The sequence below is a fragment of the Mixophyes fleayi genome, chromosome 5 (genome assembly GCF_038048845.1).
Source record: "Mixophyes fleayi isolate aMixFle1 chromosome 5, aMixFle1.hap1, whole genome shotgun sequence".
Classification (NCBI taxonomy): Eukaryota; Metazoa; Chordata; class Amphibia; order Anura; family Limnodynastidae; genus Mixophyes; species Mixophyes fleayi.
Genome location: NC_134406.1, coordinates 69,358,211 through 69,374,771, shown reverse-complemented (window position 1 = coordinate 69,374,771; position 16,561 = coordinate 69,358,211). Strand labels below are relative to the sequence as shown.

The 16,561-nt window shown below is 39.5% G+C and overlaps 1 protein-coding gene across 10 annotated transcripts in view; it reads right to left on the bottom strand.

The window, feature by feature from the left end:
• Positions 1-16,561, bottom strand: part of RARB (retinoic acid receptor beta) — a 546,477-nt gene that overhangs the window by 33,764 nt on the left and 496,152 nt on the right. For all 10 annotated transcript variants that reach the window (XM_075212344.1, XM_075212345.1, XM_075212348.1 and 7 more), the window contains one exon: positions 7,126-7,302. In XM_075212344.1, coding sequence (XP_075068445.1) covers positions 7,126-7,302 — 177 coding nt within the window. The remainder of the gene's footprint in view (positions 1-7,125; positions 7,303-16,561) is intronic.

The following is a 16,561-nucleotide window of genomic DNA, read 5'->3' as shown; positions in this document are numbered from 1 at the left end:
AGACGGTATTTGCAAAGCAGCAGCCGGTGGGAGGAGTTAGGCAGAGTGAGGATATTTCTGGCAAAGTATGGAGTAGGCGCACCAGAGCAAAAAGGAGGTCTCAGTCCTCACACTCATGATTAATTTAAACCATATATGTGACTAACTTTGGCAGTATTTCATACTTACATTTGTGATCTTGCTGCAGAGTTCTGGGGCATGGCCATGCGAACCGCATCATTACGCCCCACCCCCTATGCTAAATGACACAATTTTTGGCCTATTATTGTGTCACTAAGTCCCCCCCCCCCCCACACACACTTCACTAAGGAAATGGGCAAGATGTGGGAGCTTACACTGCTCTCCCGGGAGAACTCCCAGATATTCTGGAGCCTCCTGGACATTTTGGCAACTATGCAGTATTTTATAAGAAAAACTTAAAAGTATGTTTTAATGAAAAGGTTGGTTCTAAAGTGATGGGAGGTTGGACTTTGATATGATGTCAAACGTTTGCAGTCTCTCATGATGTGCACATGGTGGACCACCTAGACACACTTGGGTAAACAAAAGCATTTTGCTTTTGAGTATTGAGCGTACATTGTATAATTATTACATTTCAAAAGTGCACACAAGTGTTCATATTTGCGCTAAAAATGTAAAGCAAGCTCCCGGCAGCAGCATAGCTAGGACACCCCTAATCACATTACATATTAGCTCAATGTTCCCTCTAAGTTGCATGAAAAGCATTGGCTGTACTCACACCACTGAAATAATCACAATCCTCTAATATCTATCTGAAAACAGATTTGGGGTAATACTTTCAATACAACACTCAGCAAGCCAGTAGCAACAGTTAGTATTAATACAGACAGCAAGACTTATACTTCCGTAAAAACAGTAAGACCTTTTCTCCAAATTAACTGGAAGATAAATCAAACATCTCCCTTCAGTTCAAGCTCACTACCTCTTACAAAGATCATAGTTACACCACTTAAGTAGAATGGGAAAGGTTTGAGTGCACTTAAAGCTCTGGAACACCTTCCAAATGCCCTTATTGTTATCCGCCACTGGATCACAGATAACAATTAATTGATGTGTTTTCCTGTACAATCACTGGATGATCTCTCATGTGTGTCTACATGGGTTCTTAAAGTGGATCTGTCTGTAGAGGGGCATGAGGCTTTATTAATTAAGTTTAGTGATTTCTAAGGAGTTTTCTATAGGCAATTTTTCATTAACTAAGGAGAAGGATCACATTGTACCACTCCCAATATTCTAAAGAGCATACCTGGGCAACTCTATCATGCTTCCACTACCCCCTTTCTCTTTGTTAGTTCTCTTGAACAGTAGAATAGACTGCATAGAAACTCTATTTATTTTCTTTGCAAGGATGTGTGTGTGTGGTTAAGTAATGAGCATACAAGAAATAATTGCATTTGACCACACTAAGGGCTAAAGCTGGGTACACACTACAGAAATTTCGACCAACTTTTTATGCCGAGCGATTTTACATGCCACTGATGGTCCGATCGCTCGGTCCATGGACTGCATACACACTAGCCTTGTTTAGGACGATAAAGGGAAGAGCGGACGTCCCTTTAGCGACTTTTCACAGCCATGTTGTCGTGAGCAATTACTGTAATTTCGTACTCACAGTTGTGGATCGGTCGGAAGTTTATACACACTACACAGCGGAAACGAGATTGGAATGAAAATATTAAACGGTACGAACAAACCAAATGAGGCGACAATCGTCCATTTGGGCAGACTTTCGACCATCGTGTCACTGCACACACTGACCCGACTTTTGAACGAGCGGTCGTATGTCGGCTGTTTGAGCCGATTATTAGACGAAAACAGTGTAGTGTGTACCCAGCTTAAGGTATAGGAGCTTTTGTTATGTACAATGTCAAACTCCTTAAAGCAGTGGTTCCCAAACTGTGCGCCGCAGCTCCCTGGGGTGCTGCAGCGATCTCACAGGGGTGCCGCGGCCATGGCCAGTGATAAGCAAAGGCTGGGGACTACTTGGTAAATATTTTGACTTAGGGATGCCTTGAAAAAATTATGGAGAACCTAAGGGTGCCTCGAACTGAGAAAATTTGGGATCCACTGCCTTAAGGACTAGCTATACTTTCAACAAAACTATTCCTCAAACCCCAATACTTTATTATCAAGTCCCACACACTTCCTTTACTTTTTAAGTTACAAGTACTAACAGGTTGTCTATTAGACCTGCAATTAATGAATAATGACAGTGCTCAACAAAAGAATAATCTCCTCCCACGTCATCCAGATTAGACAGAAAAATAAAGACAGCCATAAACAGAAATACACCGTTCACCGTCCATTAACAACAGCATGATACAACATCTCTGTATTCCATGTAATATTTATCTTATAGTTAAAACATTGTAGTTTGCATCCTAGTTTTCCCTATGAGGTGACTATGTGATCGTTATAATGAGCAGTTGCAAATACGAGTGGCCAAACTCCAATTTTCCAATGTATAATCAGCGCTGCATAGTTGTCAATCACTAATAAAATACATACAAGTGTAGGACCCTTACATATATTTGTTTACTTATACATGTAAACTACACCGGTATTTGTTAATAATTAAATGCATGGAGATCTGTGATAACGAATAGCATGTGTAAGACAAGGTAATAAAAAATTTACAGATTTTATTTAACCCAACCCCATTTCATCATAAAATCAATGCACTGATATCAATACATAAGCCATGTCATTACATAGCACTGCCTCATTTATAACTCATATTGCATGGTAGATACAGAATATTTATCTTATAAACTACAAACACCTCAGATCATGAGGAAGACTCTTATGCAAGTAAGTGAAGGGAGCAAAGGAAATCAGATTGGCAGAGGGGAAAAAAGGATGAGCAAACTTTCATCATCCTATGGGGGCACTGCTACATGTTCCACACAGGGCTGGATAAAGACAATGCAGGCCCTGGGCTAAGAGTACTCTGAGGCCCCCAGTAATATGTAAAGGCCCCTGCCGCAATATATCCTTCCCCCCTAATATAAAGAAAAACATTTACCTGGCCAGCTAACAGCAACAGCTTTGCTGTTAGCTGTGCCTGCCTAACGAGAATGAATGGAATGCAACGGCAGTGACAGTCCGGATGGGGCCGCCCCCGACCCGATTGCCAGCACTATTAAGGAAAAATCTTTGTTAGGGCCTCACAGCTGTGTGAGGCCCCTGGGCTATAGCCCAGAAAGCCCATTACATTAATCCAGCTCTGGTTCCACGTACATTATAAATTCTACAATACCACAAAGAATGGTCATGATTATACTGTACGCAGGAAACAAATGGCACCCTCTTAAAACATGTTTCACTACTAATCCTCTATCCCACAGGTAATTTTATTGTATGCGATTAACCAACCAGCTTCAGGACTACATAGTTGTGTATCACTAAGTCAGTATATAACTTACAACTAACAGACCAGCATTTCACTTACAACTAACAGGACCAGCATTTCACTTACAACTAACAGGACCAGCATTTCACTTACAACTAACAGGACCAGCATTTCACCTACAACTAACAGGACCAGCATTTCACCTACAACTAACAGGGCCAGTATTTCACCTATAACTAACAGGACCAGTATTTCACCTATAACTAACAGGACCAGTATTTCACCTATAACTAACAGGACCAGTATTTCACCTATAACTAACAGGACCAGTATTTCACCTATAACTAACAGGACCAGTATTTCACCTATAACTAACAGGACCAGTATTTCACCTATAACTAACAGGACCAGTATTTCACCTATAACTAACAGGACCAGTATTTCACCTATAACTAACAGGACCAGTATTTCACCTATAACTAACAGGACCAGTATTTCAACTATAACTAACAGGACCAGTATTTCAACTATAACTAACAGGACCAGTATTTCACTTATTTTCTCCACATATATTATCTCCATCATCCATTACATGATAACCTATAAAGATAACATATACCGCATTCAACTACTGAATACTTCTAAAACAATTAAGTCATTCAAGTGGGTGTACCAATAGCCGCAGACAGACAGATAAGTACATGCCCAAATAAAATAAACAGGTTTCTGTATTACTGAATTGCTAAGAACTAGTAATCCAGAAGACATTAGAGTTAGGATATAACATTACAGTGTAGACTTAGTTAATGTGATCAATGACTTTGTGTGAATGATATTATGGGGTGTTGACCACTACTAATATACTGAATACCAGGAAAGAGAAAAAAAAATCTTCCTCAATAAATCACAGCGTGTGTACCGGATTAGGAGGGAGGCGGCAGTGACTTATCTTAATAGTGTAATAATGACAGGCATGTAATCAGTGATATATAGTTATGACTTGTAGAGTGAGACCACACACACAAGCAACTCTGATAAGAGAGTACAGTATGAATGAATTCACAGGGAGAGAAACCTCAGGGCAGCCTCAGCAGAACAGAGGGCAGTTTTACTCTGTTCTTCTGTTTATGCTATAAATCAATGTCATACATGAGAGGCTATTCACTACTATTCCTGACTGGGGATAAAGAGGAGTTCAACACAGCCAGTATGCACTGAAAGGAAGCCACAGCATGATTAATAATAGCAGCTATGATCTACTTTAAAGGATACCTCAGGGGTTCTAAATCATTATTATTAGTAGATCTGTCTTAAATTGTTTTAGCTTTTTTCCAGTTGTACTCTGAATTATTTTGTTACTTTGCCTTTACCTGTTCTAGGAGAATCCAATTGGAAATTAAAACATACCATAGATCTGCCATGAATAGGGGGACCAGAGCATAACTACATGTAAATGATGACAATGCAGAATTCCAACAGAGGCTCTGAAATCACAGATTGCAAATGATGGTCATAATAGATATGGTAGTAAAGCAGGTCGTCATTTAGGTACATTATGTGATGTACAGAAGCAAACTCAATTCCTACAACATATTTTGCAATGCTGTTGGCCACACATCTAGGATAATCATACATAATGGGGCGTCTACACTGTACCACAGCTAAAATGCAGCATACTACTGAAAGATGTAGCTAGTGGTGCTAAGTTGTAGATGTGTATGTACAGATACAGTAAATTCCGGTGTCTCTACCCTCTTGTCTCGTGGTTGTTCAATGTTGCCTTACTGTAACATTCCTCCCAACATTTAGAATCCCGAAAGCGGAACAAAATAAGCCTCTTCCCTGTTCTGCCCAAAACGCCGACCACAAATGGACAATTTTGTGTAAAACTCTGCACATTTTCCTGTTAAAAACGTCCGTTTAGTGGTCCGCAAATCAGGGTGTATCCCCAAAATCAGGACCATTGGGAGGTATGCTGTACCTGTGGGTGCGGGCAACACTGAGCTCTGTCTGTCAGCACTGGGGCCATTGCTGGAGAGAGAGAGAGCAGATTATGGAAGAAGAAAAGAAGAACAAGGGACAACTTTTAGTGTGTACAGTCATACAAGATATCCATGAGCACTATCCCATATTGTGGTGTCATAGTTGAAGTTGGTACAAATGTGCATCTAATTGCAACGGCATCTACAACACCTATGGACAAGTAAGATATAATTATCTTCTTTGCTCAAGATCTGCAAGTTCAGGGTATTTAAACAACAGATTGGGGATGGATTGGTGTCTCTGGGGACACAACCACTGCTGCCCTAAAGTCCTATTCACTACCCACAACTCTTTAACAAAAAAAATATTTTGTAACAGTTTGACAGCCCTGTAGACAGAGCATAGTAGCAGTACCCTGCACAGTTCATCACTCTCTCTGCTAAATCATGTTTCTCGGGTAAACTTTACTAAAGTCAGTTCATTTAACATTAGTTAAACTCACATCAGTTGATTTTTCTTATACATTAACTTTTTGCAAATAATTTTCTTTGGCAAATAGAAAAGGAAAAATTTGCCTTTCGGGCTCTGCTGCCCTTGGGCCAGGCCTACTTTCCCCAATGCTAAATCCAGCCCTACACGGCACAGACACAGTTAGTGCACTGTACTGTTTTTTTTTTCATCTTAGACACACAAGATACTCTCAAATGGGCAAAAGTGAAATGAAGACATTTGTACATGAACATAATGGGGCTGATGCTGAGATGGGCATATACCTATTTATTTAGCATAAAGCACACAAATTTGTACTGTGCACACGCACAAAACAGTGTACAGCTACACATGCAGATCTGACACTTATACCTCCATACACTATGACGGTTGAATGGGTGAGAAGGGGTAGTTAAACTTAATCAGAGTACAATAGGGCGTGTTTGCACACTTGCCACAGAGGTAAACCTGCAGATATGTCTGCCAGTTGCAGTATCACTTGTGGGTGCCTGAGGGCTGGTGCAAATACACAACGACGACGATGATGATGATGATGATGATGGTGAGTGCTTTATTCATTGCTCATGCCTATATTGCATGATTTTGTGTGCATACTTTAGAATCAATTTGCTGCTACTTTCCTTCATACATGATAAGGAAGATTACATATGTTGTACTAAGGAGGTTTTTTTTATTTAAATAAAACCTAATAGTGAAAGCATTTTTCGCTATTAAAACAAATGTTAACATTTTTTTCTAGAGCTTATGACCTGGGTGGGTGTCAGTGTATCTGATGTATGCCTGACATAAACCTGGCGCATATGCTGCTGGTGCAGAGCTGGATGCATCTCCAGATGCGTCTGACTCATCATATGGGTGTAAACACGTTTTCACACATTTCATCTGTGTCTTTTTACATCTTTTTTTGGACACATATTCTCCCAACTCAGCATCAGACCCAATGTATATACTGTACTTGTAAAGGACGAGCAATAACTCAATCAACTCTTATTCAATACTGTAATTGCTTTTAGCATGGTGGGAAACTCTTTTTTTGTCACTCTTACTTCTTAGACAGTGTACAGTTTCCCTCTTAGAATTATACACTGATATTTTTCTAAATGTTCACTTTGCGCTCACTAGTGAATATGTAGAAGAACTATTGCAGAAGCAGACAGTCTAAAAAAGAAAAATTGCCATATGACTTAAAATCGTTCTACATAATAAAAAGTCAATAGCCAACGAAGTTTAGTAACAACAAATAAAAGGTTAATACGCACCAAAATATCCAGACATGCTGCTTTAAGTAGAGTGATCTGATCTGCAATGGTCAAACTGGTAAATCCGGGTAATCGCTTTGCAAATTCCACTATTTTAATAATGCACTTTGTTGCAAGTTCGCTAAATTTGTCCCACAGCCCAAGGTCTAGTCTCACTCGGTGATCAGCGCTGGAATTCTGTGGGCACAAAGAAAGAATGGCATTAGCCCTACTGCTCTGCTCAAAAGCAATGTCTTCGTATTTGAGTATCACATATACATTACAGTATTCATAAAGATGTCAACAGTATCCATGATTAAGTGCCAAAAATGTTCAATAATCTCATAAAGTTCAGCAGTGACAGAAAGAAATTTTAGTGTGTCAACATATGTTTACTTGCATATTTATATAATGTAAATACACTTAATAAAGCACATGCATCATTTTAAAGGCTTACTTCATAAACTGTCTACAATGCAAAGCTGGGAAGAAACTACAACTGATACACACAGGGCTAGATTTACTAAGCTGCGGGTTTGAAAAAGTGGGGATGTTGCCTATAGCAACCAATTAGATTCTAGCTGTCATTTTGTAGAAGGTACTAAATAAATGAAAGATAGAATCTGATTGGTTGCTATAGGCAACATCCCCACTTTTTCAAACCCGCAGCTTAGTAAATCTAGCCCATTGTCTCTAATCACTGCTGAACAGTACTGTGCTACTAAATATTTGCACCTACATTACTAATTAAGTAAAAATCCTTAATCAGCATTTATTTGTCTTGCCAACCTTATATGTCCCTGTTTTATGTATGTCATGTTTCCCCACTACGGAGCACATTGGGGCGCCTTAAAAAGCAATGATAATAATGATCAACACCATCACTAGACAGCCTGGGCGGATGTCCACTGTAATAGGGAGACAACAAATGGAGGTGTATCACTGCTATAGTGAAAAACAGACTGGTCAGCGCAGGGCAGGTACCTCTATGGAGACCAAGGAGGAAACAGCATACACGCACCCTCTAGAGGCTTTCAGCCCCACACTGAAAAGCACTGGGGCTCTTCATGACCCTCCGGGTCTGTGGAGGCAGGGGTAATTCATTTTGTCACCCCATTAGTTTTAGGACAAAAGACACAGATACTAAGTTCAACAAATAAACAAAAAATATTATTTTCTTCATAGTTCAAATGAAAATAAATTCTTTGTTTTGTCCATCCTGACCTGTCGTAGACCGTATGGGAATATAGCCCCTCAACCCACTAACCGCTAAGATTCACATATCATTTTTTTTTTTTCAATCTGTCAAAGTCATCAAATAAATTGCAATTGTGCATGAACATAATACTACTACTATTACTAATACTACTTCTAATTTTATTTATATAGCATTTTTCTCCCAATAGAAATCAAAGCACTTTACAGTTATTAATTAAAAAGCATCTAACAAAACAAACATATAAATGAGGGGCATTCATGAAAAGCTTCAGTTAACAAGATGAAGATTTCTAAAGTGGGGGTCTGGCGGACTGTACGAGGCAGTGAGTTCCAGAGCATAGGAGCCGCAAATCTACAAGCTCGTGCCCCAAGTTAATTATGAGATATTTTAGGAACTAGTAGCAGTCCTTCATCTGTAGATTGAAGTGAGCAAGTGGGAGAGTAGGGAATCAGAAGCTGCTCCAAGTACCCAGGTCCTTGGTTGTGTACGGCTTTAAAACAGATTCACCAGTTGTCTAAACATGAGGACACAAATACAAGTATAAGTATAGGAAGATCTTCTGAAGGATTCAAATTCATGGCTGAAACCTGATGTTTAAATGTCAAGCCACAGTCAAGTACAACACCAAGATTCCGCACATGATCTGAGTTCTGCACCTCCGAACCCTCAACTTACTCCCAGGTGGTTGGCACAGCTGTAATCTTCTTATGTGGCGTTGATCTCCTATTACAAGAACCTCTGTTTTATCAGGATTCAATCTCAGCCAACTGCCACACATTCACTCTTGGAAATCAGCTTGGTATTGGGTTCTTAATACCTGGTGCTATGGACAGGTATAAATGAATGTCTTCCACACAGTAGTGGTAGTCCAGGCCATGATGATTACTCAGTAGTAGTATGTATACTATAAATAGCATGGAAGATAGGATAGAGCCCTGTGGAACACTGCATAGTAGGGGCACTGGTGCAGATAATACCGCGTTAATACTGCCAACCAGGCAATATCCCGGGTGTATGAACCTTGGATATTGCCGGGGGACAGAGGCTCCTCCCGGAGTCAAAATCCCGGGTAGACATACTGAACACGGGTCTGCATGGCAACATCACAAGAGGAGCTCTGATTGGCTCCTCTTATGATGTTTTTTTTTTTACTTTTTTTTACTTTTACATTGTGTCTGGTGAGACCCGGATTGAAAAAAAGGGTCGCACCACTCATAGAGCAGGCTTCCCAGGGCAGACCCGGGAATTAGATCTGGGACCACTCATACCGCACTTTGACCCAGATCGTAAGGACTTGCCCCAACAAAAAGCCAGGTTTTTGGTGCAGTATGAATGTGGTATTAGTGTACTCCTGAAGACACTCTCTGTGACTAGCCAGTGAGAAACGATTTGAACCAGCTAAGGACTGTGCCATCCAGTCCACAGGAATTCCTCAGACACTCTATTTGTATCCCATATTTCACTGTATGAAATGCTGCAGAAAGGTCCAGGAGGATTAAGATTAGGCAATAACCTCTGTCTCTTACCACAAGAAGATCATTAAGCACACGCACCAGGGCTGTTTCAGTTCTGTCTGCTAACCCACAGTATTTATGATCCATTTCAGTCATTATTCAGGATAAGACATGTCTCCAGGTGGGTTGCAACCATTTTCTCAATAACCTTCTCTAGAAATGGAGAGTTTGATAACAGTCTGTAGTTAGTCATACAGCCTGGGTCTACAGAAGGCTTTTTTGAGAAGGGTCTGACAACAGCTTCCTTTAGTGATTCAGAAAAAATACATGTCTGCAAAGAGCATTGTGCTATTTTTCCAAATATTGGACCAATTACATCAATACACCCTATTAGTAAGTTTGATGCAGCTGGTTCCAGATCACAGGTGGTGGGACGCAACCTTAGGGTGATATTAACAATGTCTTCTTCATCCAGTGAGTCAAAGCTAGTGCTAGGGTCTAGGTAGCCCTCATTTGCAGGATTGGTACCTTGGTATTTGTTTGACAGCATAGTTGGGATTCCAGCCCAGATAGAGGATAAATGTATAAAAATACATATTTTTGGAACTTTCAGAGGTTAACTAATTTTCACTTAGAAATTCTGTGAACCTTGTAATTCGACCAGGCGTACCCAAATGTTTTAGTACAGTCTTTTATACCTCTAAAGCTAGTCATCTTTCTACACAGTTGGAGGGCCTATACTTTTGCTGTCATACAGTTACTATTGACACCATGGAATATTTTTGATGATAATAGGTAATAAGTGAAACATATGTCATATAAAGGAACCCAATACTAACACATAGAGAAGAGAGAGATTTCAAGCTGAAACAGAGAAGTCCAATTGGTGGCCCTCCAATGCTTTTGTTTCGTTCTTAGAGAGAAACTCCACAGCTTTTTTTATTGTATGGCCATTTTTAGTTAAATCAGATGAAGCAAGAAATCATGTGCCATACATCTATATAGCCACCTCATAAAAATGTTTGAAAGGGAACAAAGAGACACAGGGTGAGGGTTGGGGCAGTTGAAGTTGGGTCAGTCCCAGCTGTTATGAAGTCAGGCAGTTATGACAGAAGAGTGATTACTATGCTGAAAAGAAAACTGAAGAAGACAGAATCTTATAGCAAAAATGCAAATATATAAAAGTAATAGAATAAGCATACAAAGTAGCTAAAACATTCTAAGTAGTTTGCAGAAACAAGATTAACGACAGTTTCAAAAGCCACATTCACTAAAGGAAGAACAATGCTTATTACACATCTTCTATATTTACTATAGTGGCAAGAGAAAAACCCCAAAACTAAGGTCTTTTTTATGCATCATTGTTTTTGAAAATAAAGCAAATTCCTTGGTTGCAATGCTGCACAATAATTGAACTTTTTATGCCATTTTATGAAATGTGTTGATAAATTTACTAACATCTTTCCACTGAATCAGTGTGCTATACCATGTACATATAGCACCTAAGCAGAAAATAGCTTAGTGGCTCCTCTAACTCTGTGAATGTATTGTCCGCAGGTCGTACAACATGGAGACTGCAGCAACCGAACATACCACATCTTGTGTTCATGGAAAACTTGTAAAACCAAATAAACATATTTCAGTGAGTACTTTCAATTACATGCCAGTTAAACTAAGCAATTAACCTTTTTAAAAATGAAAATGAATCACATATAAGTAAATACAAATAATGAGAGAACGCTAAGTCAATTTTCAAATGTCTGGTTGCTGTGGGCTGTGGCCTATTTGCACCATGGTATTTAATATGCCTTATTAAGTATAAGAACCTGTATGGAACGCTAGTTAGCAGGAGCTGGGCAGTTAAGTTGCACAGAATAGGAACCATCTATCTGTGTGACTAAGTGCTCTAGATATTGGGCCAATTATGATTATGATGGCACTAGGTATAAACGTGCCTATGTGTAGCTGTTAGAGGTCTTGTCATGTCAAGATCAGATGTATTGAAACAGCTTCACTAACAATTACTTTTTCTTTGTTGCTGAGAATAAACCTGTCATTTCCATCATATAATACCCTGGTCATGGCAGCTGATAAAAATCAAAGCTTTGTGATGAGAGTGTGCAGGTTAAGGACTCCTCTGTCACAAGATTTATCAATGCAAAGCTCTGGATGCCGAAACGCTTTTTCTAGAGTCTGAGGGTAGCAGGTTAACAGCCGTCGCTGTGCCCTTTAAGCCATTCCTCCCAGTAAGCGAGCCTGTACATTTTTCAGATTTATTTTATTTAATCCTGAAAGACCTGGGCAAAATGCAGCCCATCAAGAGGAAATGAGATCAGGGAAGGGAAAGAAAAATCAAGATGTGCAGTCATTCGGGCTGTAATTAAATTTAATAGCCAGTTTATCCAGTCCATAGAAATAGTGCATGGTAAAGAGATACACAATACAGAGCCTACAGCAGGAAATCATTTGGCAATAGTTTATCCATCTGGAAAAAAAGACATTGCATGAAACCAGCAAGTGTGAACAAAATATTCATCAGTATTATATGAGATTACTTTATCATGCCATTGAGTTTGACACATATTCTATTACACAGAATGCAAAGGTATCCCACACAAAATGCAAATTTAATTGCCGCTCCTAGAAGACAGACAGAGAGGGGAAAACATCTAGATTCCAGATAATATGATGTTATAATAAGATGTCTAATTTCAGGGCATCAGGAAATATCATTTTTGGAGACTATGGTGCAGCAAGTGACACGTTAGTAGGTGGTCATGTCACTGACAAGCTACTTACATATAAAGCCTTTCTAGATTGATTATCAACATATGCACCTAGGCAGGGTGATTTACACTAGTAAAGATTATTATTTTGCATAGTGCAACTAGACAAGGAATATAAATACATCTAATGTACAGTTACATGGTTACTGCATGCTATGGAATGTCTGTACTTCTTAACCCTTTGGCTGCTGAGGAAAACGCCCACAGCTCAGGAATTTTGGATTTTGTCACAAGAATATTTAACTCAAAACAATGTTCATGGAGTTCTCTTAATGCTCCTGACTTGGAAAGGCAACCCATGGCTTCACAGCTGTTATGTAACCACAGCTTTCAGCATGCCAGTCAATGGAGGAAAACAGATGAATTGAGGTCTTTTGAGACACACAGCACTCCCGAAACATAGAACTGAATGTAATAAACGCATTGTGCTGTTTCAAAATGACCCAATCACTCTGAAGCTCATTTGACGGTAGACACATTTGCATCCAATGTACAAAGAAAAGACGCACAAGAGAAATGCGTACTTACATGTTTATGTTGATGCATCTTAAGACACTAGCATGTGTGCCAGACATATGACGGACGTACAAGTGTGTATACTTACACTTGGGCTGGTATACTGAGGTATGGCATAACGCCACCTCTCCCACTGCCTTCACTGTAAAACTATCAAATTCAATTCACTTTCATTTTCCATAACACCACTTCTAAATTTCCACTTTGACCAATGCTTACACCCCACAAAAACGTAGACATGTTGCTTGACAGTATTATTAATAAATGTACAATATGCATTACCATATTTGTACAAAATAATAACAGAATATTGTCTGGGCAGTTATTAATAAATGTCGGCTGCATTTTTCATATAACATGTAATGAAATACAGACATCTCAACATCTGTTTTCTCCTTTTAAATATCAAATAGGAATCTTCTTTCCTTGCAGTAGTCCAAATGGAAGCACCATGTAAGTTCGGCGAATATGGTCGTGACTTGATATAATATAGTTGAAATGCTAATGACTGAAGTACTGGAGGGGTCAATACACAATAAACCAATCAGAAGCAGCTAGATAGTGTTGCGAAAAGTCATCGCCATTGCGTATTGCTGCCCCAGCCCTCTAGTACAAGCAAGTGATACACCTCCTAAAAGGCTTATCCGCGGATGCGATCATGTCTAATTAAGCCGCAATTACATGGACACACCGAACACTTGGCAGACCCTGCCTGCCTCAGTTCTGCCTCTCCAGATGTAAGGGAATGCAAGTGAACGATACGCAAAAGTCTATACTCAGACGTATGTTTACGCATGTTTGACACATGCACAGGAAAGTAATACATATTTTACACAACAAAGTGAGGTACATCCTACTTTAAATGAGTTCTACTGTGTATATGAGACTGCATGGCTCCAACATTGACTCAGTGGATTCACATAACTGCCACAAGCGCTCTGCAACAATGCTAGAGATCTGCTACAAGCATATTAAATTGATTAAACATTTTAATTCAATAAATTCTAGGTACTCAACCTTGAGTCCACCAAACACAGCAGTGAAATTCAAATAATCTAAGCCACAGCTGCACAAGTTTGTTTGAGGGTCAGTTATAGGTCACATTGTACATCGTTCATCCTCACTAATCACAGGTTAATATATAGCTATATATTGGCATACAGAGTACAAGAAAGATTGTTTCCAATCATTTGGAACTGTTGCACCTCTGGGGCAAGCAGCCTAAACTTGTGACTTGACAACCACATAATGTCACTAGCATACGCAATAGGTAATACAAATTGTCGGTAAAAGTAGCTACATATAAATGGAGTGCAGCAGTAATGTCAAGTGCTTCAGCATTAGAACCCAAACAATCTTTCTAGAGGAAATGGCTGAACAAATTGTATACACTACATCTGAATTAGAGGTGTTTTTGACAACACAATCTTTCCACATGAGTTCGACAGGAACCTTGTATCACTACTCTGTGCTGTCGATAATATTTAGGTGCTTGGTTTGACTATATGTTTACCTAACCCCTCCCAAATCAAACTTGCCAACATACAGGAGGTGGTGGAAACTAAATATTTGGAGCCAATTTGTAATTCTAATGCTCTGACAGTCACAAGAAGTTATATGCCCCCCCCCCTCACATCACGTCTTACATGTCTGTTTGTAACCACTTTTGAAAAATTAAATCAGTAAGGGCTTTGTCACTAGTCAAACACAACTTAAAAAACTTATGTCATATAACTAAAAAATAAAATGTCACATAGAGTTAAAGCTTGGAATGTTTTGGTTGTGTCTTCAGCCTCAGGTTTATCAGACAATCAATGTAGAAAACAGCTAGATCCCAAGAGGAAAGAACATGCTTGGCCACGACATTAATTCCTGTTATTTAACAGCACGTTTGCATTGATTGTTTAGACTAAAAGGAAGGATAAGCAGCGACAATTGGGAAGGCACAAGATGCACGTTTTTCCCAGTCTCTACTACAGTCTCAACTTAAATTTTCATGGCTCCCTAGGAATTAACAATCACACGAATATGTACTTCTTTTGTAAGTATAATAATCTGTTATCAATGATAAATGAAACTCTAGATCGGTCATTGTCTATATTACACAAGCTCACCCGTGTCTTCATTTAAAATCTGTAGACAGTCTGCATGCCTTTAAAGGACACATTTTTTTCCCATTTAAATAAATTATTACCCATGCAAAATAATGTTCCGCATTACAAGAAGTGGAACTCAAGCGCAGTGCTGGCATTTCACTAGCATTGTGCTTGAATAATTTAAGCTTTTAAATTCTTGATTACACCTCATGCTTACGTATCAGAGCACAATCCAGAGAGTATTATTGCATCCAAAATGAGAATGGCAAACTTTATCTTGAACATCTATTGCTCAGTGCTTGAGCTGGCGGGGCATTGTGTTTCCTGATGGAGGTCATTTTAGGTGTGCCTGTGCGATGGTGCAAAGCCACAATCACAGTTTTGACACACATATAAGTGCAAGTTAAATTTGCTTAGGTATAGGGATGTTACAGATATACATTTATCTGGAACAAATCAAGGTTTTTCTTTTGCCAAGGACAGAGCCCCTAGTTCAAGCATCATAAAAATGCCATTTTCTTTTGGCTCTCCCATACATAAGTATCACAGAATCACCTATACTTATACGGTAAAAATAGAAGCCACTTCATGCTCTAAGACATCGGCTCCCAAACTGTGCTCCAAGTGCTCCCCACAAAGATATTGGAATGAAAAATAAATAAAAAGATCTCAATATTGTGAATATGTGTTGTCATGAACTATGCATAGGTAAAGCTGGGTACACACTATAGAATTTTCCACCAACTTTTTATGCCGATCGATTTTACATGCGATCGATGGTCCGATCGCTCGGTCCATGGACTGCATACACACTAGCCTTGTTTTAGACGATAAAGGGAAGAGCGGACGTCCCTTTAGCGACTTTTTACAGCCATGTTGTTCTGAGCAATGATTGCAATTTTGTACACATCGGTTGGAAGTTTATACACACTACACAATGGAAACGAGATTGGAACGAAAATATTAAACGGTACGACCAACCAAACGAGGCGACAATCGTCCATTTGGGCAGACTTTCGACCATCGTGTCACTACACACACTGACCCGACTTTTGAACGAACGGTCGTATGTCGGCTGATTGAGCTGATTATTGTACGAAAACCATGTAGTGTGTACCAAGCTTAAGTATTGGGTAGAAATTAATTTAGCTCCTGCAGGCAGTGTGCTCTCCTCTCCTCAGTCCTTTCTTCCTAGCCTCGGAGTCCCAGCATGTCAATCATATAGGAAGCTCCGCCTCTCCAGACTAGAACTGAGGTGCTGTTGTCCTCTTCTTGGTGAGAAGTGATAAGTGTATATGTATATGGTGTGTGTGTGTGTGGTGGGGGAAGGGCGTGACATGAGCCTGCTCCGGGTGCCATGGCTCCACGCTACGCTTTTGCCTGTCT